This window comes from Durotheca rogersii (genome assembly GCF_024521655.1).
Source record: "Durotheca rogersii strain YMJ 92031201 chromosome Unknown GGS23scaffold_9, whole genome shotgun sequence".
NCBI classification, from domain to species: domain Eukaryota; kingdom Fungi; phylum Ascomycota; class Sordariomycetes; order Xylariales; family Xylariaceae; genus Durotheca; species Durotheca rogersii.
Window position 1 is genome coordinate 401,362 of NW_026251240.1, and position 24,379 is coordinate 425,740.

At 54.8% G+C, this 24,379-nt stretch overlaps 6 protein-coding genes across 6 annotated transcripts; 4 read left to right on the forward strand and 2 right to left on the reverse strand.

The window, feature by feature from the left end:
• Nucleotides 1-505: 505 nt before the first annotated feature.
• GGS23DRAFT_604956 (uncharacterized protein) lies at nt 506-2,948 on the forward strand (the record flags this gene model as incomplete). The annotated part of the gene is made up of 3 exons (XM_051519687.1): nt 506-554; nt 620-1,073; nt 1,133-2,948. 3 exons carry the CDS (start codon nt 506-508, stop codon nt 2,946-2,948), a joined length of 2,319 nt encoding a protein of 772 aa, XP_051372067.1.
• Nucleotides 2,949-3,628: 680 nt separating this feature from the next.
• Nucleotides 3,629-4,891, reverse strand: GGS23DRAFT_529157 (vacuolar protein sorting-associated protein). Its single transcript, XM_051514716.1, has 3 exons — nt 4,656-4,891; nt 4,123-4,533; nt 3,629-3,979 (listed from the first exon to the last, which is right to left on the reverse strand). Exons 1-3 carry the CDS (start codon nt 4,722-4,724, stop codon nt 3,857-3,859), a joined length of 603 nt encoding a protein of 200 aa, XP_051372068.1. The 5' UTR covers nt 4,725-4,891; the 3' UTR covers nt 3,629-3,856.
• Nucleotides 4,892-5,921: 1,030 nt separating this feature from the next.
• On the forward strand, nt 5,922-8,153 carry GGS23DRAFT_529181 (alanine--glyoxylate aminotransferase). The gene is made up of 5 exons (XM_051514717.1): nt 5,922-6,071; nt 6,110-6,513; nt 6,609-7,234; nt 7,328-7,686; nt 7,744-8,153. Exons 2-5 carry the CDS (start codon nt 6,245-6,247, stop codon nt 7,825-7,827), a joined length of 1,338 nt encoding a protein of 445 aa, XP_051372069.1. The 5' UTR covers nt 5,922-6,071; nt 6,110-6,244; the 3' UTR covers nt 7,828-8,153.
• A 1,518-nt stretch (nt 8,154-9,671) lies between these two features.
• On the forward strand, nt 9,672-15,844 carry GGS23DRAFT_566549 (uncharacterized protein). Its single transcript, XM_051516280.1, has 5 exons — nt 9,672-10,356; nt 10,413-10,870; nt 10,919-13,230; nt 13,347-14,126; nt 14,174-15,844. The coding sequence occupies exons 1-5, from the start codon at nt 10,191-10,193 to the stop codon at nt 15,615-15,617; spliced, it is 5,160 nt and encodes a 1,719-aa protein (XP_051372070.1). The 5' UTR covers nt 9,672-10,190; the 3' UTR covers nt 15,618-15,844.
• An 894-nt stretch (nt 15,845-16,738) lies between these two features.
• GGS23DRAFT_529332 (CRM1 C terminal-domain-containing protein) lies at nt 16,739-20,898 on the forward strand. Its single transcript, XM_051514719.1, has 10 exons — nt 16,739-16,946; nt 17,064-17,093; nt 17,160-17,232; nt 17,300-17,371; nt 17,434-18,155; nt 18,207-18,963; nt 19,022-19,492; nt 19,558-19,787; nt 19,845-20,410; nt 20,468-20,898. The coding sequence occupies exons 1-10, from the start codon at nt 16,881-16,883 to the stop codon at nt 20,709-20,711; spliced, it is 3,231 nt and encodes a 1,076-aa protein (XP_051372071.1). The 5' UTR covers nt 16,739-16,880; the 3' UTR covers nt 20,712-20,898.
• A 1,477-nt stretch (nt 20,899-22,375) lies between these two features.
• Nucleotides 22,376-23,313, reverse strand: GGS23DRAFT_596545 (P-loop containing nucleoside triphosphate hydrolase protein; the record flags this gene model as incomplete). The annotated part of the gene is made up of 2 exons (XM_051518493.1): nt 22,376-22,444; nt 22,558-23,313. 2 exons carry the CDS (start codon nt 23,311-23,313, stop codon nt 22,376-22,378), a joined length of 825 nt encoding a protein of 274 aa, XP_051372072.1.
• Between the last annotated feature and the right edge of the window lie 1,066 nt (nt 23,314-24,379).

The window sequence follows — 24,379 nt, forward strand, 5'->3', positions numbered from 1 at the left end:
ATTTATGCAATTTTATAATTTCACATTTTGCCTAGGTAGGTACTTGGACTCGTGAACAACGACATAACGGGCGATGTCCACGCGGGTGCGAGTTATTCGTGCCAGCCCACGGCAAGCACACGAATCTGTGCGTGCACAAGCCGCGCTTGTCGACCTGCATAACTACCCGAGGTACGCGGGTACATAGTTATGTCCATATGGCGGGCGCGCATTGGCCGTGGCGCGGTAGCCCTAAGCCCTATTCGGAAGTTTGTTGATATTCCAGGTGGGGACGGGATTCCCTTGTAACTCGTTTCGCCGGCCAAAACTTTTAGAGTCCCTGCTCGCCTCACCTACACACCGCAACTACCTAACCACTGTCTCTCGATCGCCTCGCGTCTTCTCGCGCATGACAGAAGTAGCTTTTCCATCGGTTCGCGGCTGGCAAAGAGCCCCTACATACTCTCTGCCCTCTACACCACGGCGGCAGCAAGTAATTGTTGACATTTCCCCATGAACCGTCACCATGGCCCGACTCAACGAGCCCATGGTGTCGACAGATAGCGTGGAAACGCGTAAGTCACGCGATTTGGGTTATGTCGTCGCCAACGACCGTCTTTAACACGTTCTATCATCGCAGTGCGTCGAAAGTTCTTACGCCAGAATCGAGACATCGCCCGCGTAAACTCGACCCAATCGCTTAAGATACGCAACTTGGAGAATGAATGTGTCCGCCTCCTATCCGAGAACCTTGACCTCCGGGGACAAATTCTCCGACTCCAGACCGAGTTGGAAGAGAGCAGAGCCCAGAGGATAGCCGACCACGCCCTCGAGATCAAGGAGAAGATGGAGGCCCAGCTGATAGAATGGGGGGCTATGCTTGCGAGTCTAGGACACGAGCCCGCACCTAAGAATCGGTCGCCGAGAGAGTCGAAGAAGGTGAAACGTAGATCCAGCATTGGCCGCACTAGCATGTCCGAGTGGAGGAGGAGAGATACGATGACCTCGATGAAGGACCTCGAAGCTGCCGCACTTCAGGAGGGCAGACTGCCGCCGATTTGGGAAAATAAGACATGTCCACGTGAGACGTTAACGTGAGTGGCGCCCCTCGTGTGATCGAAAGAGGATATATATATGTTAACGGCAGTAACAGGCGCGATGAGATCATGGCGCTGCGCTCTATAGTCGACGAGAACACCGAATCTCCAGATCTTGGCCCTCCGCCGGTGTCACGTTTCGTTGACGAGGACCCTGTCAAGATTGACCTGCCTCCTAGGGCCGCTTCGGCTACGTCGGAGGGATCGCCTATACGGAAGGAAACCCCGAACCCGGAGACCAAGCTTGATCCGCCACCACTACTATTGAGAGACGAAAAGAAGCCTCGAAAGTTTAGCGAGGTGATGGAGACGGACGCTAAGCCTAGAGACACCAGGACAACTCCGGAAGCCGAGCCCGAATTCTCGAATCAAGTTGTTAAAGCCGGCTTGAAGAGGAAATCGAGAGAGGATGACGAGAAGGATAGTGCTGCGGCGTCCAAGCCGTCGACGCAGAGTACTGTAGTCGCGAAGGATCAACTCGAGAAGTCCGCCGCAGTCAAGGGTCGACCGATCAATAGACCAATCAAACTTCCCTCAAACCGCAGAGATTCTCGGGGAAGGCCATCCGACTCCATCGTGAGAAAGCCGCTGGGAGCGAAGAGCTCAAACGAGAACATGCAATCGCCAAAGAAGATGGCAAAAACCACAAACATGGAGGAGACCACAAAGGACATCCCCAAACCAAAGAAAATGAACATATCTCCACCGGTCGAGATCCTCGCCCCCCCAAGCCCGCAGCCGGTACCTGTTGCCAGCATAGAAATCGAGCCCGAGAGACTCTCGACCGAACCTCACCTGGGCGCGCCGGATACGCCGGAGCCAGCGCCGCGGGAGGAAGTTCGGGACACGCCGCCGCCGGCCGACATCTCGGCGCGAGGGGAGACGTCGCGGGGGAGCCGCCGGGCTCGGGCTCCGGTCAGCTACGCCGAGCCGAACCTGCGGGATAAGATGCGGCGGCCTACGAAGCAGCTGTTCGACGCGGTGTCGGGCGAGGGCAAGCACCTGCGGCGGACGAGCCAGTCGAAGCGGGACGAGCTGCCGTCGTGCCCGTCCTCCGCCGCCAAGTCGGAAGAGCGCTCGGCGCCCTGGCGGGACGCGCCCTCGGCGGCGGGCGGCAAGCCGGCTCCGGACGCCGCGGCCAGCCCGCTGGCCCAGAAGGGCCCGCGCGCGCCGGCCGCCGACGACTTGCCGACGAGCGGGGTGACGGAGCGGAGGAAGCGCACCTCGGCGGTCGCCGCGGCCCCGGGCGCGGGGGGCTCGGAGTCGCCCCCGTCGGCCCGTGCCGGCGGCAGCCACGCGAAGCCGGGCGCGCGCGCGACGAACCGCCGCCGCCTCGACGAGGTGGCGGCGCGGGAGGCCGAGGCTGCGAGGTGGTTCGACGACGCGGAGCAGGACGACGAGGCGGAGCAGGACGACGAGGCCGAGAGCGAGGCCGACGACGACGGCGACGACGACGGGCCCGACGTGTACGACTTCCCGAGCTCGTCGCCCGGGCGCGAGGCGAAGAAGCAGGGCGCCGCGGCCGGCAAGAGGCCCGGCGGCAGGGGGGCCCGGCGGTCGCGGTCGCGGCGGCCGACGGCGGCGCGCGAGGAGCTGGACGCGGACGAGGAGCACCGGCGGGCGGCGCCGCACCGCGCGGAGAAGGCGCTGCCGCCGCCGTCGCGGCCCACGCGCCGCGCGTCGGCCATGGCCTCCAGCAACGCCGCGGCGCGAGAGGCCAGCGGCGACGGCGCGGCCCACGACGGGTCCTCGGTCTTCGAGGGTGACAGCTCGCTCAGCAGCAGCAGCGGCGGGTCGTCGTTTGCGGCGGAGGTGGAGGCCGAGGCCGCGAGGGGCCGCGTTTCGATGAGGCGGCGGAGCATGATGTTATGAGTATAGAGAAGCAAGAGGAGGAGGAGGAGGCGGGGGAGAAAGGGGACTGGCCCCGGCTGGTTGGCCGTCGAAGCCAGCTAGTCGGCTATGCCGGGCGAACGATCTGCAGATGCCTTTCGTCGGCTCACAGGGATATGTATTAGAACATATGTACTAGAACAGGACGGGACGGGACAGGTTGGGCCAGGTAGGGTAACGATTCGTACGACGCGCGTTGCAGCTAGCAGCAGTTTTTTTGTCCTCGCGTCTTTCCGTGCTGCCGCGGTTGCGTACGGGGCCTGCTTTGGTGGCGGCTGCCCGGAGTTCTGCGAGGAGCATAGCATAGCATATCTTGTTCAGGGTTCAACACTACGTTTTAAGACTACTGTGATCGAGCAAGTCATTGCCACGGGATTAGAGCGCGGAGAGGAAGAGGCCAGGAAGAGAGGGACGAGGAAGAGCATCGGCCGTTAACCTGGTTCGTTCATACATTCATCTAGTATCGAGTTTGATGCAGGGTCGCTTACACAGCATGTTCTCTCGATGCATCCTGCGGTACATCTCCATTATTACCAAGCCCTCGTTTCCGCTCGCCTTTCCCATCGGCCCTGGTCAATATCTGCGATGTCCGGCAGTCAGCAGCAAAAGGAGGTATGTATGTAGCTGCGGAATCCTCGGGAAATGCGAGGGTGCCGCGCTAGTGTCGGCGAGGAAGGTAGGCAGGTAGGTAGGTAGATAGCTAGTCTGTTCCGGAATTGGGTATAGGATATAAGTTGAATATGAGCTCGGAGGGGGAGGGGTTATCCGAGGTTGCCGGGGAAAACATATTGTCTCGCATCGTGAGCAAGTCTTCCTCGCAAACGCCGTGGTATATATGGAATAGAGTCAGGTACTCCAATTCCCCCCTCTATCGATGACGGCCTGAAAGGTTACGACGAGTTTCCCGTGGGTGCTACGGGTTTTGTGTAGGTCACCTTTTCTACGGCGACGTTCTCGCCGCTGTCGTCTTTCCGGAGCTGGTATACGTAGAGTGTAAGTGATATGCCTTGAACCTGTTTGCCTCGCCGTCAGCGTATGTACGTATAGCTAAGCAGAACTCTCAGAGCATTGATGTTCCCCTGTCCCTGGCCTCTAGGAGACACTTTGAATCTCAAATAGCGGCACGCGGTAGAGGGGGAGCTGAGCCAAGACTCACATCCATCAAGCAGAAACTAGGCACCATTTCTTCGCCCTCCTTGGTCCAGCCGGTAGTGTAAGCGCCGGTGGCGCTGCCGGGATTGACAAAGAATTTGTCCATGTACTCGAAGGCGTCGAAGCGGTGAGTGCCGCCCCAGCAGAGCACGTCGACATCGAGCTTGTTGGCCTCGGCCAGCAGTAGGTCGGGTTCGGTGGAGACGAGGGTGAAGCCCTCGACGAAGCCGATGCGCAGGGACCCGTGGGTGACAACCTGCGACAACGGTAGCGATGCCGCCTCGACGTCGAAGCGGCCCTTGACGATCTTAAGGTCTGGCGCGATGGACCGCAGGTACTCGTAGGTGTGCTTGTCCGTCAGATTTCCGAGGCACAGCGTCTGTCCGATCTTGCCGGGCGAGAGGAGTTTCTTGAACTGCAGGATTTTGCGAGAACGTTAACAAATAGAGATTCTTCAATGCCTGTGGTGTGGTGGCGGCGGCGGTGGTGTGAGGTGTAGTAAAGCGTGCTCGGGGTGGAGGAGAATAGCACTCGCACCTTTTGCGGTATATCGAGGGCGCGGTCGGGGATGTAGAGGTCCCCAATCACGAGGATGAGGAAAGCCATTGATTATGTATTACTAGAGACCCTAGATCCGGGTATGTATCCCTACTACCGGCACTTCTAGAAAGCCAGGATCGGTGTCCGGGTGCCTTTCAATACCACTGCGGCGTCGGTTATTAGAAGGGGTATTCGATATCCGAGGGAGGCGGACAGGATTCGGTGCGATAGGCTACGACGGCGGAGGAGAGAGAGATGGTCTGGACGGGCGTTTGTTCTTGAGAAATAGGGCGTATCATTCGAACGTGAGCGTGTTCTGCAAGAATCGGCGGGAGAGCATACGCGCCTATATGCTAGCAAGATGCCGGGAGATCAGAGTCGAAGTGGAAGCTATCACAAGCTCAGGTAGCTAGCTGGCTGACGCCTCCGTATCTAAATAAACACCGTGCTAAAGGTAGGTAGGTAAGTCGATCATGCGAGGCTGACATTTTCTGCCCAGTAAAATCCACGGACGGGGCAACAGAACTTGGAGTTGAGCCCCCGCGGTTCCAAGCTACCGCTGTATCGGTGCGGGCCTACTCGCGCTATTCACAGGTACCTACCTATGCAATTGACCGGAATTCTTATATGTACCAGCGGAGACAGCGGGAGGTGTGAGAACAACCAACACTCACTACGTAGGTTACAGGTATTATCTCTTTGCAGTAGACTTAACTAATTACGCGACCAGAGCCCGATTTTAGCTTCCAAAAAATGGCGACGACGTAAACGAATCTGTCGTGGTACGAGAATGCGATACCACCCCTCGGGTCATCAAGAGGCGACCGAACGCGGAGGCCGCAAGGCCGATAGCGACATATCGACATCTGTTTCTCTATTCCCACGCTTGAACGATACCGGGCTGTACAGGGTAGGCCTGCTAGCGATGGAAGCTCTGGCATTCTCCCTTGCGCATAGCGATTCCAGTCACATCGCATCGCTTAGACAGCCTGCGCACTTCCGTACCACGTTGAAGAAACGGTCGGGGACGCTTACCGACTCGGGCATATCTGTGGCCCCTGGCCTGGCTACTACCTAGCGTCTTCGCCTCTAGAAATCGGGACATTAGTAAATCGAGGTCCGCAGACCGCCTGGCCAGGACACGGACTTTCTCGCATGTACCTACTTATTCCACGACAGTGTGTGTCGGTAATTTGGCTGAGCTGTTGTGCTGCTAGGTAATCTACCGAATGGGGATGCCTCGGCGAACACCGTCTGGGTTTTTTTTTTCTTCGCTGTTTATGCCTCTTGGATAAACGGCTTAACCTGCCCACCTACACAACATATTACCACCTAACCTCTTAACCAACCTACCTGAACTTCAAACCTACAGAAGGGAGGTGGCCTAGATTAGGTACCTCGCGTTCCCTTCAGGTACTAACTTACCCGCCTAGGATCGCCGACGGGCAGAGGTACTTAGGGTGGACCCTGAGTTCGTGCAGGAGAAGCGCCTGCGGCATCGTGCATCTCCGTACTCTGGCGGTACCTCTCTAAAACTGGCTTACTCAACAGCGTTGCGGAGGGCTGCCGGAGCGGTGGTCGGCGAGATGCCCCACCGAATACTCAGCACCAGCACATCCTCCCCCGCAGCTCGCGCCTCGATTATATCGCGGCACCTCCTGGGCGGTGTCCAATCTTCTGCCCATTCCACTCTTTCCAGCAACACCCTCCCCATCCAGAGCCGTGCCATCTCCTCCACCTCGCCCTCCACCTCGCCCTCCGCCAACATGTCCTCGCAACCAGAGCACCCCACCCTGCTCATTCCGGGCCCCATCGAGTTTGACGATGCCGTCTTGCAGTCCATGAGTCACTTCAGGTCCGCATGTCCCTGCCCCTCTCCGCTCAGCCCACGCTTGCGTGCCGGAGAACGCGCGTACGTGGTGGCACCCTTCGCTGATACGCAGAGACCAGCGAGTCCCATGTCGGCCCGGGATTCGTCGCGACCTTTGGCGAGGCCCTATCCATGTTGCGCAAGCTCTTCCAGACCACCTCGCCGACCTCGCAGCCCTTCGTCATCTCAGGATCCGGTACGCTCGGCTGGGACTTGGTCGCGGCAAACCTCGTCGAGCCCGGCGAAGAGGTGCTGGTTCTTAGCACCGGCTACTTCAGCGACGGTTTTGCCGACTGCCTCAAGATCTACGGCGCGAATGTCGACCTCCTCAAAGCGCCCGTGGGCGCCCGCCCGCAATTGCCCGAGATCGAACAGGCATTAAAGAGCAAGAAGTACAAGGCGGTTACGGTGACACACGTTGATACGTCGACAGGCGTGCTAAGCGAGCTATCCAAGCTCTCCGAGACGGTACAACGGGTTTCGCCCGACACGCTTCTCATCGTCGACGGCGTCTGCAGCGTGGCCAGCGAGGAGATCGACTTCGACGCGTGGAGACTTGACGGCGTAATAACGGCAAGCCAAAAGGCTATCGGCTGCCCCGCGGGCTTGTCTATCTCGATGTTTAGCGGAAAGGCGATGGAGGCCTTCAAGGCGAGAAAGAGCCCGCCCGGGTCTTACTTTGCTTCTATGAAGAACTGGACACCGAGTAAGCCACAACTCTCCTCCCCCCCCTTCTCCTTTTCCGAAGATCCTGCCGCGGTACCGCGATAGCAAGGACAGGCTTTGATACCCAGCGCAGTCATGCAGAACTACGAGGCCAAGAAGCCGTCGTACTTTGCGACTCCCTCGCCGCAGCTCGTCCACGCCCTCCACACGGCACTCTCCCAGATCCTCGTTAAGCCCCTCTCGGACAGGTTTGCCAGGCACCAGGAGGTATCGGACAAGATTAAGCAGGCGGTGGCGCAGTTGGGCTTGAAGCAGGTTGCACTTAACCCGGACGACCAGGCTCACGGCATGACTGCCATCTACTTGCCTGAAATGGTCAAGGCCACAGATTTGCTTCCAAAGCTTGCCAAGAGCGGCGTTGTGTTCGCCGGGGGTATCCATAAAGAAATCGCGGCCAAATACGTGCGGTTCGGGCATATGGGCGTCAGTGTGGTATGTTTGGGTTCCCGTATCCTCTGGCAACCGAAGCCTGAAAGCTAACGGCATTAGACCGATCCCGCGAGAACGGACATCGACAAGGCAATAGCTGCGCTGGAAACCGGCCTAGCCGAGTGTGGTTATCAGAAGGCATAACGGTCTCACATAGCCCTCCATGCCGATCACTAGTGCGTGTCTTCTCACTAGACGATAGTAGCGCGCAAGAGCGGCAGCGGTTTTCTGAGACCTACCATTCTCGATGAGGTATTGGTTGGGTCCCAAAGGGTGGCGCGTCATCGTCTCCAAGTTAAGAGATGCGCGCAGAAAAGTAGCATACGTGTAACGCTCGGGGGATAAGAGAAGGGGGCAAAAAGAGGGAATACAGAAAAACAAAGGAGGAAGCGGCGCTTCGAACACCACCTGATTAAGCATTCGCCTCATTCGGCGAAACAAATGTGATATGTCCTCGCCCACGTCGCCAGATTTGACTGCCTTGCTGTCCCTAGATACGGGCCGATTGGGGTAACATGTAGAAGAGGACGGAAGCAGGCATTTATCATAGGACCTGCTTATGACCCGGCGGCAGCGGCAGCGCCCCAACTTAATACCTAGCGGCGCCCAAGGTACCGAATGAGGAATAGCCCAGTAGCCGGGGACAGGTCGTTGGTCTCGAGAAGAGTTAACAATGAGGGAGGCCGTGTGCGTAAGGACGGGGTAGTGCGGTAGTTGTATTACTATGTAAGTAGTTGGTTTATTGACGAAGCCGGAAAGGCCTGGCATCTGGAATCCGGGGGAACGGGAGGGGTGCCTAGGCCGTATTTGACCTAATGCCTCGGTACCACGAGCCGGGACCTGACGATAGCGTCGTATAGGTATATACACGCAGCATCGGCAGATACAAATACATGCATGTCCTTCTCGACGCCTTCGCCCAAAATGGCCCCATGAGTAAGTATTTCTCCTCTCCATATTTATTCAAGCATTATTATGTTAACATTGTAAATCCCTTTTATGCCTCTACAGTAGTTATAGAAACATACTTATAGAAAATATCAAATTTATTTAATTTTAAGTACTTTAGTTATCCTTGTTTTATTATAAGGTTTTTACTCTTTCATGTGTATTCTCTTTTAAATAAAGAGTATAAAATTTTAATTTTAAAGAAGAAGCTAATTGATTTTTTTCTTTTTTAACTAGCTTAATAGCTACTTTGATTTCTGTAACCAGTTTTCCTATAGCTAAATAGAGCCGTAAGAGCATTCTTACTTTCTGTAATATGTACGGTATGCCTACAATAGTAATAAGGGTCAGGTGTATCTCACAACTGCAAAGTTCTAAAGGCTTTAGCTTGTAAAAAACGGCCCTATAGCTATCAGTAGAGGCAGCGTGTTTCCAAAAGTGTGGGAGTTACCCACTCTCAGCTAGAGCTGTGAGCCCTGAAGGACACCAACGTCCTCCGCCACGTACCGGACGCCCCCTAGAGAATTCGCGGGGTGAGTGCGGGGGACTTAACTCTCTCCCGCCGCTGAAAGAGGGCTTCTACTGGTGCGATTGTCTAGGAGCTAATTACCTACCTACCTGTTTATTAACACGATGTATTCTAATACAGTTCTTGGACGCCATGTGCGTTTTGGCTGGTCCGCTTCCTGTGATCCCACGATACCAGTTGGTAAACAACAGGTACCTAGTGTGCGAATCTTTAGGGTGCTGAACCTGGGCCTGATCTATTAGGAGGATACGTAGGAGCTATAACTGCTAATTGAACAGCTAAATTATATCAACTGGGTTCAGGTGATTACTGCCGTTTTTTGCAGCGAATATCGGCCTATCTCTTAAGGTGCCGCTGGAAGTCAATATGGTGGCAATATGCTAGTCAATAGGATGGTCTATGAGGGGAGTCCGCTTCGTTGGTACGAGGCGGAATAGACATCCGCTCTGGTGAGAGGACGAAACAAAGTGTTTGTCGTGTTCGACGCCCCTTTGATCACGGTTTGCATTGCGGTAAGACGCGTGTACGCACAGATGAAAAGCCCCCTAACAAATAAGAGAGCAAGAGATCAACTGACGTTCAGTGCCTATCGTCTCGTCTTCTCTCTTACCCCTCACCCCCTTCTGATCTTTCGATGGGGTTGGGGTCCCTTCTCGTCGCACATTTATCAATATGCACTTGTAGGGCGTCTTTGGGCCGGCCAATCGCCTCAGATGCATCCAACTAGAATATCCGATGCGAACATTTAAGCAAGATGCTGATGGAATTTCCGGGAGCATGCAGCTGCAACCCCCCGCCAGGCATGGAGGCCCGACGTGGACAAAAGGCGGCCGACTACATGAGATGACATTTCCTCCGGCTTCGAGTGATAAACAACTTTGATAACTTATTAATGGTACCTACCTCTCAGGGGCGATCGTCATTCCATAGAAATTAAAAAGCTTTCGAGGCACAACCGCAAGGAGTGGACTCATCGTTACCACCACCAACTATAGAACAGACGGTCATTCTGGTCTCCAACTACGGGATAATGGAGACTTCGAGTCATCCGGATGATACCTTGAGACAATGGAGGAGCTCCTTGATGCTTCGAAGAGTTGACGTTGTCGGGGACTTTGCCGGAAAAGAGCTCTTCGGTGTCCACGGAGAGGCGCTCGTTGCTCATTGCCTTGCCCTAGCACAGGTCGACTATGAGGGTGGGTTTAAGGCACGCGCCGTTCATTTCAAGACGGCTTCGCTAACTACGAAACAGATGGCTTTCAACTGCTTCATACTGTGTATGCCGTAGAGCGCTTCCTAAGCGAACTCCAGCGGTGTGGGTGCAACTTTCATATCCTTTGGTTCGACGACTGTCGGAGCGTATCCGTGCCTCATTCTGCCAGCGCCCAGCCAGCCAAATACCTCTTGACGCGTGCGGTTCTGATTGAGCATTTTCGAAACCCGCCCAACCCGACCTGCTTAGAGGGACACGAGAGTACTCTCCACGCCTCCCGCCATAGCATCAGCTTCGTATTTCCTTCGATCTTCAGCGACGAGTTTCGTCAATATATCGGCGCGAATGCTCTGCATTTCATCCTGTGTTCGGATGCCGAACCAGGACAACTAGACACCGACGATAGATTGACAAATCACCTAGCAGCAATGTATTCGTTTATGCAGACAGGGCATTCTCTAGGGTTCGTCAACGACATCGAGTTTCAAAGTACCAAGGTTAGCCATCCTTCATTCGGCCACGCAGAGTCGCTGTTAATAAGCTAGGTGTACACGAACGTCGTGATGCCATCACGATCCCCCTTGCCTCTTTCAACAATCAAGTTCAAGAACTTACAGCAGTACATGCCAGAACTAGATTTGTCACAGACCTTCGAGCGCCTCAGCAATCACCCATGGGCGACCACTCGCGACGTCAGCGTCCGAGAGCAGATAGCCGTTGTCACCTGTGCGTCGGTCTTGTCAGCAGAGCCCAGTACCGAGAACCAGAAACATGTTGCAGCCTTCCTCATTCATGTTGCCTTACTAGAGCGTACCAGTCTCTCTCAACGGTCATACCCAAAACCGAAAAGGGACAACAGCCACGCCTGCGAACAATTCCTGGAAAAATATTCATACATCGCCACCAACATAATTCAGAGTTGGCACAGGTTTTATAACCGACATCAAACCAACATGGATGTTTTTGACTTGGTTGACGGTCGGCTCTATCAGCACGTCCTCAACTGCTTAGACACGTTGAACTTGGTCACTGAAGTCTCTCCTTACATTAGGGTAGTGAGGGATCTGGTCGGCTCGGATGTGCTAAGCGGCCTACTCGACTGTACCGCAACCCTCAGCAGCCAGAAAACTCGGCAGTCCGACTCCATCGTCGAGAAGAACACTGCCGAGCCACGTGAGCCATCACATGCTCTTCTCCCCTTCAACCATCCCGTTTTCGACAGGTATTTAGGTGATATGCGACTACAGACAGACTCGTCCTGGAAGCCTCCCACGACGTCTCTGATCTTCCAGGATCTGACCCACTGGCACAATGCCAAAAAGCCGGTTGATCCTAAACATGTCAAGAAGCCTCTCGGATATTTTGCCAGAAAACGAAATCAGAAGTTCATGGCCGATACGATTGCATATTCGGCTAGTTTGACAAACGCTTCTGGCAAGAACATCGATCCGGAGATTATTGCGGTTCAGGTTGATAACGGAAAGCACTCGGGTTCAAGCCCCAAGATCTCGAGGTCGAAACAGCCACCCAAACCAGTCAAAGGAAAAACGAAGCCTTCAGGAAAGCAGGCAGCCCGTGAGGCGGCTATGGCTATCCAGACGAGACGAATGGAGAACAAATCTTCAGCCGTGATCAACTTCTGGCAGGAGCGCTGCAAGGAGTTTCAGAGGGAGACATCCTTAGTCAAGCGGTACTTGAAGGCTGCCAAGTACTTCTCTAGCCTTTCGAAGTCCGACGTGGATACTATCGGTGCTGAAGTGCTGTTGTTTCTGTGCAGCACACTTTGTCTTCTCCGCGAGTCCTCCAGGAATCCAACAGACACAACGAGTTTAGGTATTGTCGCTCTGGCTTGGGCAAACGTCCTGGAGATGCAGAGTTTACCGATGAATATAGAGACTAGACAACATGCGGAACGGCTTGCTACTGCTCTCAAGCTGCCGCTAGGCCCGGCTGCCCCGGGATGTCTGCCCCGACGGCTGCCATTTGAGATCCTTATCCGCAAAGCAGCAGTAACATTGCCAATGAACGAGATCGAGTTTCAACTGGAGCACTGTGGCCCTTATCTCGAGCGAAGCTTCGATTCCGCACCCGACCCACGCGTCCCGTTCAACCCCGATGCTTGGCAGCGAAGAGTGCTGGATGCCATCGACGAGGACAAGAGTCTGTTTGTCGTTGCCCCTACATCGGCGGGAAAGACATTCATCTCCTTCTACGCGATGAAAAAAGTCCTGCAGGCGAATGATGACGATGTTCTGGTCTACGTGGCTCCTACCAAAGCTCTCGTCAACCAAATCGCTGCTGAGATCCAGGCTCGATTCTCTAAGTCGTACCGCCACGAAGGACGGTCGGTTTGGGCAATCCATACGAGAGACTATCGTGTTAATAACCCAAACGGTTGCCAAGTCTTGGTGACCGTCCCACACATCCTGCAGATCATGCTTCTGGCTCCGTCGAATGCACAGGTGCCAAAATCCTGGGCTCGTAGAGTGAAGCGAATTATCTTCGATGAGGTCCACTGCATCGGCCAAGCCGAGGACGGCGTTATCTGGGAGCAACTGCTCTTATTGGCTCCGTGCCCTATCATTGCCCTGTCTGCAACGGTTGGGAACCCGCTAGAGTTCAAGGAGTGGCTGGCTGGCACACAGAAGTCGAAGGGCTTCGACCTTATCATGGTGACACACTCTGCGCGTTACTCCGACTTACGGAAGTTTCTATATACGCCGCCGACTGATTTCGAGTTCAAGGGTCTAAAGACCGTGGAGCGCTTACCATTTTCAGGTCTGGATGCCCACGGCGGGAGTTCCCCCAGCGGCTCTAGGTTTGCCTTTGTCCACCCCATTGGCAGCATTGTAAGCAAGTAAGTCAAGGCTTGCTCATTCTCTTTGGAGTCGTCAAGTATATTTACCCTAAAACTTTCAATAAATAATACTATCAGCCCTGTTTATAGCATAAGATCTGATATCCCCTCTCTAGGGACAAAGCAACACTAGACGACGCCAGTCTCGAACCTCGAGATTGTTTTCGGCTCTGGCGAGCTATGAGCACTTGCGAGAATGAAGCCTTCCCCCTTGACCCTAACCTCATCCCAGAACGATTTTTACCATCAAACTTCAAGAAATCGAATGTTCTTGAGTGGGAGCAGGGTTTGAAGGGACAGCTATTCTCGTGGATGACGAACCCTGAGTCTCCGTTCTCTGCTTGCCAGAAGATGCTCCGTAACGACGACCCAGAGGAACCTACCCAGGAAAAATCTACCCAGGAAAACAGGGCCTCGACTTTTCCCCTGCTTGTGGACCTACGGAATCTTGGCGCCCTCCCAGCTATTCTGTTCAACTACGACAGAAATGAATGCGAGAAGATTCTTTTCACAATCACCGAAATCCTCGAGACCGCCGAACAGCAGTACCGAGAGACGAGCTCCGTTTGGAAGAAAAAGATATCAGACTTTGAGAAGTGGAGAGTTGCAAATTCAAAGCCACACGCCGCGTCACCAAAGTTAGTGAAACAATCCGAAATGACCAAGGCAGATATGGTTCGTGAGATGGCAACCCAGGAGAAGAGTCCTTGGGAAAGCTTCTATCCCGATGACCCGCTCAGCGAGTTCAGTTTCGCGGACGTGACCAAGATCTCGCGCGATGAGTTGGAGACTATGCTATCTCCGTTGCGTTCATTGGTCCGGCCGCAGTTCATCGATGCTCTTCGACGGGGACTAGGGGTGCACCACGCTGGTATGAATCGCCAGTACAGACAGGTGTAAGTCTCTTAAAACAGCACCCAGCTTTAACTGACACTTAATCAAGGGTTGAGCTGCTATTCCGTCGGTCCGTGCTCACAGCAGTCATCGCTACCGGCACGTTGGCGCTGGGTATAAATATGCCTTGCAAGACCGTCGTATTCACGGGCGATTCTGTGTATTTGACAGCCCTAAACTATCGACAGGGTTCCGGTCGTGCTGGTCGTCGTGGTTTCGACCTTTTGGGAAACGTTGTCTTCCATCGGATTCCACCTCACCGAGCCAGGGAAATAATGTCATCTCGACTACCGGACTTGCGAGGAACATTCCCAATATCTGTCACCTTGATACTCCGTCTTCTTGGCCTTCTGCACGGAACACAGAATTCAGACTACGCTGTCAAGGCGATCGATTCTCTCTTTACCCAGACTCGACTTTACCTAGGCGGCCCAGCATCGCAAATGTCTATCACCCATCACCTACGATTCTCTCTCGAGTACCTCCGACGGCAGGACTTACTTTCAGAGGAGGGAACCCCCCTGAACTTCGCTGGCCTCGTGGGCCACCTGTACTTTACTGAGAATGCAGTATTCGCCTTTCACTCACTGCTGAAAGAAGGCTATTTCCATGAGCTCACTTTGGAAATCAAAAACCGGAGCAAGCAGGGTGACATACTCCTCACATTAGTGAGAGTCCTCTGCCATCTGTTTTGCCGTGTTCCATGCCACCGGTATGCCGATAACGAATGGCTGTCGAAGGTCGTCCACTCGTCAACATCCATTGTCATACTACCTGAGCTCCCCCAGTGGGCCAAGGATATACTCACGGCACATAATAAGGCGACACTCGGCATATTCTCATCGTATGTCCATACGTACGTCCAGCAGCACTTGAAAGACGTGGTTGATACGAAGCTTCCATTCACGAAACGGCTCGCCGAACCAAAAGAACCAGTTGACATTGCCAATATTGGTGTCCCTATCCTACCTGCGCCGATTATACGCTCTCCGTTTGCCGCTCTTTCAGGCTTGACGGATGATTTCGGCAGTATTCACGAGCTGGTCACCACCGCCCGCACCGATGTGTTCCTTGACCAGTCAGCAATCCCATACATCCCCATCTACCCGGAGGAAACAAACAACGTGCCCTTCAATGCGTACATATTCGACTTTTTCAAGCATGGCGATATCCACGCTCTTGTCCGCGACAACGGCATTAGACGCGGCGATGTGTGGTTCTTCTTGAAGGACTTTTCGCTCATACTAGCGACCATCGTGGTCAGCTTGGAGACCTTCCTCAGTCAGGACGCCAAGCTTGACGATGCCGCTATGGCTGACATCCAAGATGTGAGTGACGCTATGGAAGAAGGTTCGGACGACGAGGAGTACGAGGATGCTGGGGTTGGGGAGAATACTTCTAGTATGGGGAAACTAAGCGTCCTGAACGTTTACCGGGCCTTTAAACTCCTACAGTCGCAGTTCGACGAGAAGTTTAAGAAGGTCTGGGCATGATCGCTTAGCTTCAGTCTGTATTAGCTAGCTCAGGGATAACCTGCAGCGAAGCTGGTTCCTGATATAAAGTAGAAGTTGGCTACTAATGATTGTGATAATGCACTAACTGAGTTATCAGAGGGGACCGCCGCAATGAGTTTTAGGAGTTCCGCTCGATCTTATAAAATTTGAATAATATACTAGTTATTTTGTTTATATTTTTTAACAAAATATATATAATCTCTAAATGAGAGACTTGAAAATAAACCGTAATTTATTATAACTTATAATTAACTTTAATTATATTTTATATTTTTAAATTAGTTTATTAAAAATAAGTATTTAATTATTATGATTATAATTTTTTATTAACTATAAATAAATACGTAAACTTTTATACTTAGATAATAGTAAATATATAGTGTATAAGTTTATAAATGAATATAACTTTTTCCATTTATAATTAATTCATTTAAATATAGGATCAAATTTCCTTCTACTACATTAATGTCTTAATACTACTAAAGATATGTTGGTATCTATACACCCAACCTCCCTCAACCCCCCCCCCCCCCCCCTTCTTTATACGGTATTTAAGGTGTGGGCATCCAGGTACCTACTAGGCACCTCTAGGTGTTGTATTGGCGAGAGGCACTATGGCCGCCTACCTACCGTACATAGGTGCCTAAGGTGCCCTGACGCAATCCTTAAAGGAAGTACCTACCTACCTAGGTACCTGGCAGGTAGGAGGTACCTACATCTGTGGCGAGGAGGGTACACGAAAGGGAACGCCGCCAGCGGGTTCTTCTACGTGGTAGGAGGCAAAAGTAGATTACCTAACCCGCCGAATGTACCAAGTTGGTCCTGGTTGCTCACAAGCCCGGCAGCTCCTCGAAAAAAACCCCACTCCCCGCGCAAAAACACAGCACCAGTAGCAGCCAGCAACAGCACGCCGTTATCATCTCGCAGACCCGAAGCCCGCTTGTCTGTTTCTCTTTGATTTGGACTCTGGTGATGCATCTTTCCCACAACCCGCCTTCGAGCAATCCCAGTCTTCCACCTTCCACCACGCAATCCTCCCTGCTGAGCCTGTCTCTTCCTCTCGACAACCCCGTCTTCATCGCCCTGTCACCTCCCGTCCTGCCCCCTCTGCGCGCTTCTCCCAACCTTCACCCCCGCTCTGGCCCTCGACCACCATTTCCCCCGTCAGACAACTAGGGCGATTCCTGTGGTTTCTTGGGCGCGTAGCCTGCCTCACCCCTCTCGCCGCCACTCCTCGTCGACATGGCGCCCAGCATTGCCGAGCTGGACTTGATGGTCCAGTCCTTCTACGAAGCTCGCGGCGAACAGGTGAGCTCAATCATCCTCCGCCTCTTCTCATCACCCCCGCAGCCGGCCCGTCATCGTGGGCCATAGCTCCAGCACTCTATCCATCCTGCTAACGCCTGTTTTTTTCCCCGCCGCTAGCAAAAAGCCGCCCAGACTGCATTGAACCAGGTAAGCAGATGCGCCGTCGTCCCCCCCGCCGTCGAGACTGGCCGTTGACGTGTCGTGTGTCTACAGTTCAAGGAAGACCCCGATGCCTGGCTACTCGTCGACTCGATCCTGTCCGAATCAAAGCATCCTCAGACCAAGTGTATGCCGCGGCTGGCCCCCCCCCCTACAATGAGGGTACATCGGGGCCGGAGGCTAACGGGTTACAGATCTCGGCCTACAGATCTTAGATAATGTTATCATGACAAGATGGAAGGTCTTGCCCCGAGATCAGTGTCTAGGTTTGCCATCTTGCCTCGCGGAGTCATGGTCCCGGGCATTTTCCTGACTGACCGCGGCGCAGGTATCCGCAACTTCGTTGTGAACTTCATTCTCCAAGCCTCTAGCACCGAAGACTCGCTGCGAGCCCAGCGCACCCTCTTGAACAAGCTGAATCTAGTGTTGGTCTCCATACTGAAGCAAGAATGGCCTCACAACTGGCCCACCTTCATCAACGAGATCGTCGCGGCCTGCCGCACGAACCTATCCATCTGCGAGAACAATATGATCATCCTCCGTCTCCTCTCTGAAGAAGTGTTCGACTACTCTGCTGAGCAGATGACGTCAACCAAGACCCGAAACCTGAAGACCACCATGTGCAACGAGTTCTCCCAGATCTTCCAGCTCTGCCAGGAAATCCTCGCTACGGCAGACCAGACGAGCTTGGTGAAGGCCACTCTAGAGACCTTGCTACGCTTCTGCAACTGGATTCCGCTCGGGTACATCTTCGAGACGTCGCTCATCGAGACGCTACGAACACGCTTCCTGGAGGTGCCCGAATTCCGGAATGTGACGCTGCAAGTCTTGACGGAGATCGGTGGCCTGGTCACCGGCGGTCCCGGGCAGCCAAATGCATACAGCGAGCAGCTGGTGAAGATGTTTGTCGACGTGCTCACTACTATCGCCACCATAATTCCTCTCGAGCTCGACCTGAAGACCACCTATCCTCAGAGCAACTCGAAGGATCAGGAATTCCTCCAGGAATTGGCCTTGTTCCTATGCAACTTCTTTGGCCAGCATGTCGATGTGAGTACGGGCGCGCAGGCAGACCGGATTCTTAGCTAACACTTCACCTAGCTCGTGGAGAATCTTCCGAATCGAGATTTCCTCACTCACGGCCACTTCTACCTGATCCGCATATCCCAGATCGAGGACCGCGAGATCTTCAAGATTTGCCTCGACTATTGGCTCAAGTTAGTGCAGGAACTGTACGAGGAAATGCAGTCGACGCCTTTCCAAGAGGCAAATCCGCTCATGATGGGCGCAGCCGGCGGCGCAGTTCCCCCGGCCATCCTAGAGAACTTCCCGTTACGCATGCACAAGTACAAAGAAGTACTGTCGAATCTTCGAGTGGTCATGATCGAGAAGATGGTGCGGCCCGAAGAGGTTCTCGTCGTCGAAAATGACGAAGGCGAAATCGTGCGAGAGTTCGTTAAGGAGAGTGACACGGTACAGCTGTACAAGACTATAAGAGAGTGTCTTGTTTACCTGACCCACCTCGACGTGGTAGATACCGAGACGATCATGACCGAGAAACTTCAGAAGCAAGTCGATGGTACGGAGTGGTCGTGGCACAACTGCAACGTCCTGTGTTGGGCAATCGGTTCGATCTCCCTAGCCATGAACGAGGAGACGGAGAAGCGTTTCCTCGTCACCGTGATCAAAGATCTGCTAGGCCTCACGGAAATGAAGCGAGGAAAAGACAACAAGGCTGTGGTGGCTAGCAATATTATGTATATCGTCGGCCAGTACCCTCGCTTCTTGAAGGCACACTGGAAATTCCTGAAGACGGTCGTCAATAAGCTCTTCGAGTTTATGCACGAGTCACACGAGGGTCAGTTGGCTGATGATGAGGTTCAGGGACGAGAGCTAACGGCATGGTCCTACTACAGGCGTTCAGGATATGGCGTGCGACACTTTCATTAAAATTGCGAGACAATGTCGGCGGCATTTCGTTGCTTTGCAGCCCAGCGAGAACGAGCCGTTCATCGAAGAGATTGTCCGGAGTCTCCAACGCATCACATGCGACCTCACCCCCCAGCAAGTGCACACGTTCTACGAGGCTTGCGGATATATGGTAGCTGCGCAGGGGAACAAACACCAACAGGAGCGGCTGCTGGCTGAGCTCATGAACGCCCCGAATGCGGCTTGGGACGAGATCATTCGGCTAGCAGGACAGGATCCTCAGATTCTGCAGGACGCCGACACGATCAAGATTATCGGGAATATCATGAAGACGAATGTATCTGCCTGCTCATCGATCGGGCCGTACTTCGGCCCGCAGATCGGCCGGATATACATGGACATGCTTCAGATGTACCGTGCTACCAGCCAGCTGATCTCTGAGGCGGTTATGCGTGATGGTAAGTTTTGGAGCTTGCCTCCCTTCTCTCGACAGTACGCAGTATGGGCTAACTGGATGACACAGGCGAGCTTGCCCCCCGAATGCCCAAGGTCCGAGGCTTGCGCACGATCAAGAAGGAGATCTTGAAGCTTATCGAGAGCTACGTCGACAAGGCAGAAGACCTGCAGGCAGTTCGTCAGCAGATGGTACCACAACTCCTAGACTCGGTCCTGGTAGATTACAACCGCAACGTTCCCGGGGCCCGGGATGCGGAGGTTCTCAAGGCCATGTCTACGATAATTACGCGGCTGACGGTGAGCATTTGCCAAAGGGAGTCGTGTTGCCGCGGAGCCTTGCTAACTATTGTCTAGGGTCTCATGGAGGATCAGGTCCCGATCATCATGCAGAACGTCTTCGAGTGCACGCTGGAGATGATCAACAAGGATTTCTCAGAGTTCCCCGAGCACCGAGTAGAGTTTTTCAACCTGCTTCGCGCCATCAACCTGCACTGCTTCCCCGCGCTCTTGATGCTAGACAACCGTCAGTTCAAGTTTGTCATCGATGCATGCATGTGGGCAAGCAAGCACGACAACCGCGATGTCGAGAGCGCGGGTCTCAATATGTGCCTCGAGCTCGTCACCAACATCGCCGAGAAGACGGACGTGCAAACGTCCAACGCTTTCTTCCAGCAATTTTTCATCAGCATCCTACAAGATGTCTTCTTCGTGCTGACGGATCCGGACCACAAAGCAGGGTTCAAGACGCAGTCTCAGTTACTCGTACGAATGTTTTACTTCGTCCACCCGGCGGACGGTTCCACCCCCAAGATTCAAGGCCCCGTGTACATAGACCAAGCTCCGGCCGGAACTAGCAACAAGGATTTCCTCACGGAATTCGTCGGTGGCCTGCTCCGCAACGCTTTCCCTAACCTCCAGGTGTAAGTAACCCCCCCTGTCGGCATGCCAATGTCGTCGAGGCTAACCGGTCCCCTTAGTGCGCAAATCAGTGCCTTCATCGATTGTCTCTTCACGCTCAACGCAACGTACGAGAGGTTCCGGCTCCAGGTCCGAGACTTCTTGATCTCACTCAAGGAATTCGCCGGCGATAACGCCGATCTCTTCGTCGTCGAGAAGGAACAAGAGGCCCGAGATAAGCTCACAGCCGACCACGAGAGACGATCCAAAGTTGGTGGCTTGCTGAAGCCGTCGGAAATCGAGGTGGAGGACGATGAGCTGTGACTACGGGAGGAGTTCCGGAACGAATTCGCTCCCCAGCACCGGTCAACGGCGGTCGACCCACCTAAGCAGCCTTCGGCGGACCACTTCGACGGATGGGAGGTCTACGGGCTCTGAGAACCGCTCGACGGCATTCGGATAACGGATCGCGGCCCCAGTTTCTCGTTCCACCACGTCTCTTTGGCTCCAATTCCTAATTATTTTGTACGTGATACCAAGATAGAATTGTCGTGGCCGGCAACTGCAGCTCCACTGATGGTCCTCTCGTCATGTGATCAGATGTTCTCGTGTGGATACAGTCTATCAGTGGATGGATAGTGCGACAGCAAGGTAAGGGAAGATAGCAATACGTTTGTGTCTTCGGCCACAATCCCCCTTTCTCTCCGAAAAGAAAAACAAGAAAAAAAAAAGGAAAGGAAAATCAGAGAGGGGACGCAGGGGAGGGAGAGAGGGGCAGAGAGAGAGAGAGAGAGAGAAAGGAGGAGAATAGGAGGATAGTGAAGGGGCAGGGAGGAAATGTGTACCTTTCTCTAATCTCTGCGGTTTTGACAAGAGGGCGGGCGTTACGTCGCTTTTCCGGCAGGCTACACTACACCACGTAACGCATATGCTCGGGATAGGAGGAGGCATTAGTGATGCGCCGACAAGGCCAGGAGTAAAAGAAAAAAAGCCCTCACGCCAGGGAGATAGGAAAAAAAATTACTCGTTTCGTACCGTGGCGCATGATCTTTCGCTGCCTGGGCTATTCGCGGCGACGGGCAAATAAATTAGTTGATATTAGTTGATAGACGTGTAGGTAAACGGTGTTCGTTTATGCGGCGTCCCGTTCCTCCTACAAACACCGACGGGTATTATCGGTAACGCCACGATCGAAGGTGTTGTCAGGGACTCGGCTGAGAAGTCATCCGGGCGGTTTATCCATTGTGCTATAGCCGAAAACAGGAGAAACTGAGGTTAATTGGTAGCTTGGGCTATTTCGCGCTCCCCCCGCTTCCCCCGGGCGCTCGAAGGCTCTAGGTATGTTTCTCACTCACCACCTCGACACTTATTTACTCATACTCAGGCACCTAACCTAGGTAGCACATACACTTCCCAACACGTACTCCCGCGGCTCCCAACGGATACCAATGCCTACGATGCTATTTATGATAATAAAAACAGCGGGGGGGATGACGGGGAGACGATTCGCTTGTCACCGACGGGCTCTACTCCTGTTACCAGGGCCGGCAGCCAATCATAGGCCAACTCGCGCTACGAAATAGGTAGGGAGGTGCCTAAGGCAGGTTACCGCGCGTTACCTGACCCTCTTGACTTCTCTCTCTTCTTCAAAACACCCGTTACCTATATCGTGAGAAGTCGACGTTACTCAGTGAAGTTTTCAAGTAGGAAGGAAAAAGACGATATCTGTAGCTGAGAGCCCTACGAGTCCGTAAAAAGTGCCACAGATGAGTAACTAATCCGTGTGTACGCTATGAATCCAGCAGACATCGTTTCTTTTTCGTTATCTTCTCTTGTCTTTTCGGGTTAATTCCCGCGTTTTCTGTTGTCCGCATGCCTACTCGAACCAACGAGCCAGATGGTGCTAATTACCGTCGTCTTTTCCGAGGGCTAGTCCAAGCTACTCTCCTCTCTTTTGTCGTCGCAACCACGCGCCAGTATTCATTTTCCTACGCCGTGATGTAGTCCGGAGGCAGCGAAGCGAACGGGTGTTCCGCCTCCCACTTCTCCTTCGCGAGCTGCGAAACTCGGCGTTAATACGGCTCTGCTCCACCTATTGCCGCCCCTTCGCCGATAAGCAACCCAAAGCACGCGAACGGGGGGGGGAACTTGCCTGAGCGTGGGAGACGACCTCCCGGGTGACCGCGTCGAGGTCCCTGGCGGCGTCGACCCAGACGACGGGCACGTCGGCGTCCTCGAGCGCGCGCAGCATCGCCTCGCTGTCGGCGCGGGCGCGGGCGACGCGCTCGCGCACGCCGGCGGGGTCGGCGTCGTCGGGGCGGCCGGAGGCGCCCGCGCGGCCGCGGACGCGCGCGCACGAGGTCTCGGGCGGGCAGTGGAGGTAGAGCGCGCAGGCGGGCGGCGGGAGGCGGGCGGCGGCCCAGGCGGCGACGTGGTCGCGGGAGCGGGGGAAGCCGTCGACGACCCAGACGGCCTGGCCGCGGGCGACGCCGGCGCGGACGGCGTCGCAGACGAGGCGGGCGCCGGCGCGCGCCGGCAGCAACGGGCCGCCCCGCGCGCCCGCGCGCCGCGGGAAGCTGCTCACCCACGACCCCGGGATCCCGTCGTGGTACCGCGCCAGGTCCCCGTACGACAGGTGCGTCGCCCCCGGCAGCGCCGCGCGCAGCGCCGCCGACGCCGTGCCCTTGCCCACCCCCGGCGCCCCCAGCACGAGCAGGATGAGGGGCGGCGCCGCCGCCGCCGCCGCCGCCGCACCGTGCGGAGCCGCCTCGGGCGCCGTCTCGAGGCCCCTGGGCCGACGGGCGAAAAGCGATCCGACTCGCCGCCACCGGGGGAAGGGGATGGCGCGGAGGTGGGAGAGGTTGGCTGCCAGGACGGCGCCTAATGCCGCTAGTAGGGCTAGATACCAAGAAGTGTTCGTCGCCATTTGCGGGTTAGCTCGAGGAGAAACTAGTGGCTGGATGGTAGGTATGTATGGGATTAGGGTAAGGTGTTAGGTAGGTAGGTATGATAGTGAGCCAGATACAATCCTCTTGTCTTCGAGGGGCGGCAGCTGCAGCTTCTTATACGCGCGTCGGAGAGCTGGACGCCGTGCATGTTTATCGGTGGTTTCTTCTCGAGTCGACGAAAGAAGTCTCGGAGGCTGTCTCTAATACCCGCCGTCCAGAACCTTCATGGCGCACTATGCCACGGGACGGACCGAGGGCCAGGCCGCAGGCGCCCGGCGGCAGCGGACGAATTCCCGTACTGACGGACGGGCGTCTACCGCGTTCCATTGCCTGCCTGCCTGCCGCCGTCGGCCAGACGGGCGGAATCCTCGCTGACGTGAGGTTGTTTCGCGGTGGCGTAAACATGTCACATATCACGGACCTCGTCGTTTGGTTGCAGGCCGATAGGAAGAAACTGTGGCGTTGTCTCGCAACGACGCGCCGTCATTTTCCACAATATCGCCAGCTCCCGCGCTTCTTCGTTTGGCCTGGACGGTGAATCGCAGCCTTCTCCCAGCTAGCAATCGCGGAACCTCGTCGGTACGCAGCGTCTGGAAGCTGACGAAGAAGGGCTCTGGATGTGACAGTAGTCTTACGAGCCAAGCCGCTCATGTCTAGGCGCAGAGGGCGTCGCGCACCGTTGCGTTGGCCCCTCGAGCCCCGGCTATTATTCCAGACAGTCAGACTCGCGGAATTCGCAAGTAGAAAAAAGTGACCAAAGTGTTTTTCCCGAGAGGCATCCCAACGAAGCGCTCACGAGAGTCCCGTGAGGCTGGCCAGCACCGCCACGCGAAATGACCACAGGTCATTTATGCGAACAATTTCCAGCGGATCACCAAGAGGCCGCTGGTCCTTGTCTCGCTCCTTTCGCCATGCAGGTAGGAGGACTGGCGGAGCGCTCTTCGCCCAAGTCCGCACGCCAGCAACTTGTTGGCTGGAATTACGGAATCCTCGTCTAGGCGCCTGTTGGCAGCACTCGAAGCCGCCTCGCGGCAAGCGAACGAC

Bases quoted from the DNA above. Each gene is read 5' to 3' on its own strand.
- GGS23DRAFT_529157 (XM_051514716.1), bottom strand. From the start codon at position 4,724: ATGGCTTTCCTCATCCTCGTGATTGGGGACCTCTACATCCCCGACCGC. The intron at 4,534-4,655 runs GTGCGAGTGCTA...AAAATCCTGCAG, and splicing joins CCCTCGATATACCGCAAAAG to TTCAAGAAACTCCTCTCGCC. The intron at 3,980-4,122 runs GTGAGTCTTGGC...CGAGGCAAACAG, and splicing joins CTAGTTTCTGCTTGATGGAT to GTTCAAGGCATATCACTTAC.
- GGS23DRAFT_529332 (XM_051514719.1), top strand. From the start codon at position 16,881: ATGGCGCCCAGCATTGCCGAGCTGGACTTGATGGTCCAGTCCTTCTAC. The intron at 17,372-17,433 runs GTTTGCCATCTT...ACCGCGGCGCAG, and splicing joins GCCCCGAGATCAGTGTCTAG to GTATCCGCAACTTCGTTGTG. The intron at 20,411-20,467 runs GTAAGTAACCCC...CGGTCCCCTTAG, and splicing joins GCTTTCCCTAACCTCCAGGT to TGCGCAAATCAGTGCCTTCA.
- GGS23DRAFT_566549 (XM_051516280.1), top strand. From the start codon at position 10,191: ATGGAGACTTCGAGTCATCCGGATGATACCTTGAGACAATGGAGGAGC. The intron at 10,871-10,918 runs GTTAGCCATCCT...TTAATAAGCTAG, and splicing joins TCGAGTTTCAAAGTACCAAG to GTGTACACGAACGTCGTGAT. The intron at 13,231-13,346 runs GTAAGTCAAGGC...TCCCCTCTCTAG, and splicing joins ATTGGCAGCATTGTAAGCAA to GGACAAAGCAACACTAGACG.
- GGS23DRAFT_529181 (XM_051514717.1), top strand. From the start codon at position 6,245: ATGCCCCACCGAATACTCAGCACCAGCACATCCTCCCCCGCAGCTCGC. The intron at 6,514-6,608 runs GTCCGCATGTCC...CGCAGAGACCAG, and splicing joins CAGTCCATGAGTCACTTCAG to CGAGTCCCATGTCGGCCCGG. The intron at 7,235-7,327 runs GTAAGCCACAAC...TACCCAGCGCAG, and splicing joins TATGAAGAACTGGACACCGA to TCATGCAGAACTACGAGGCC.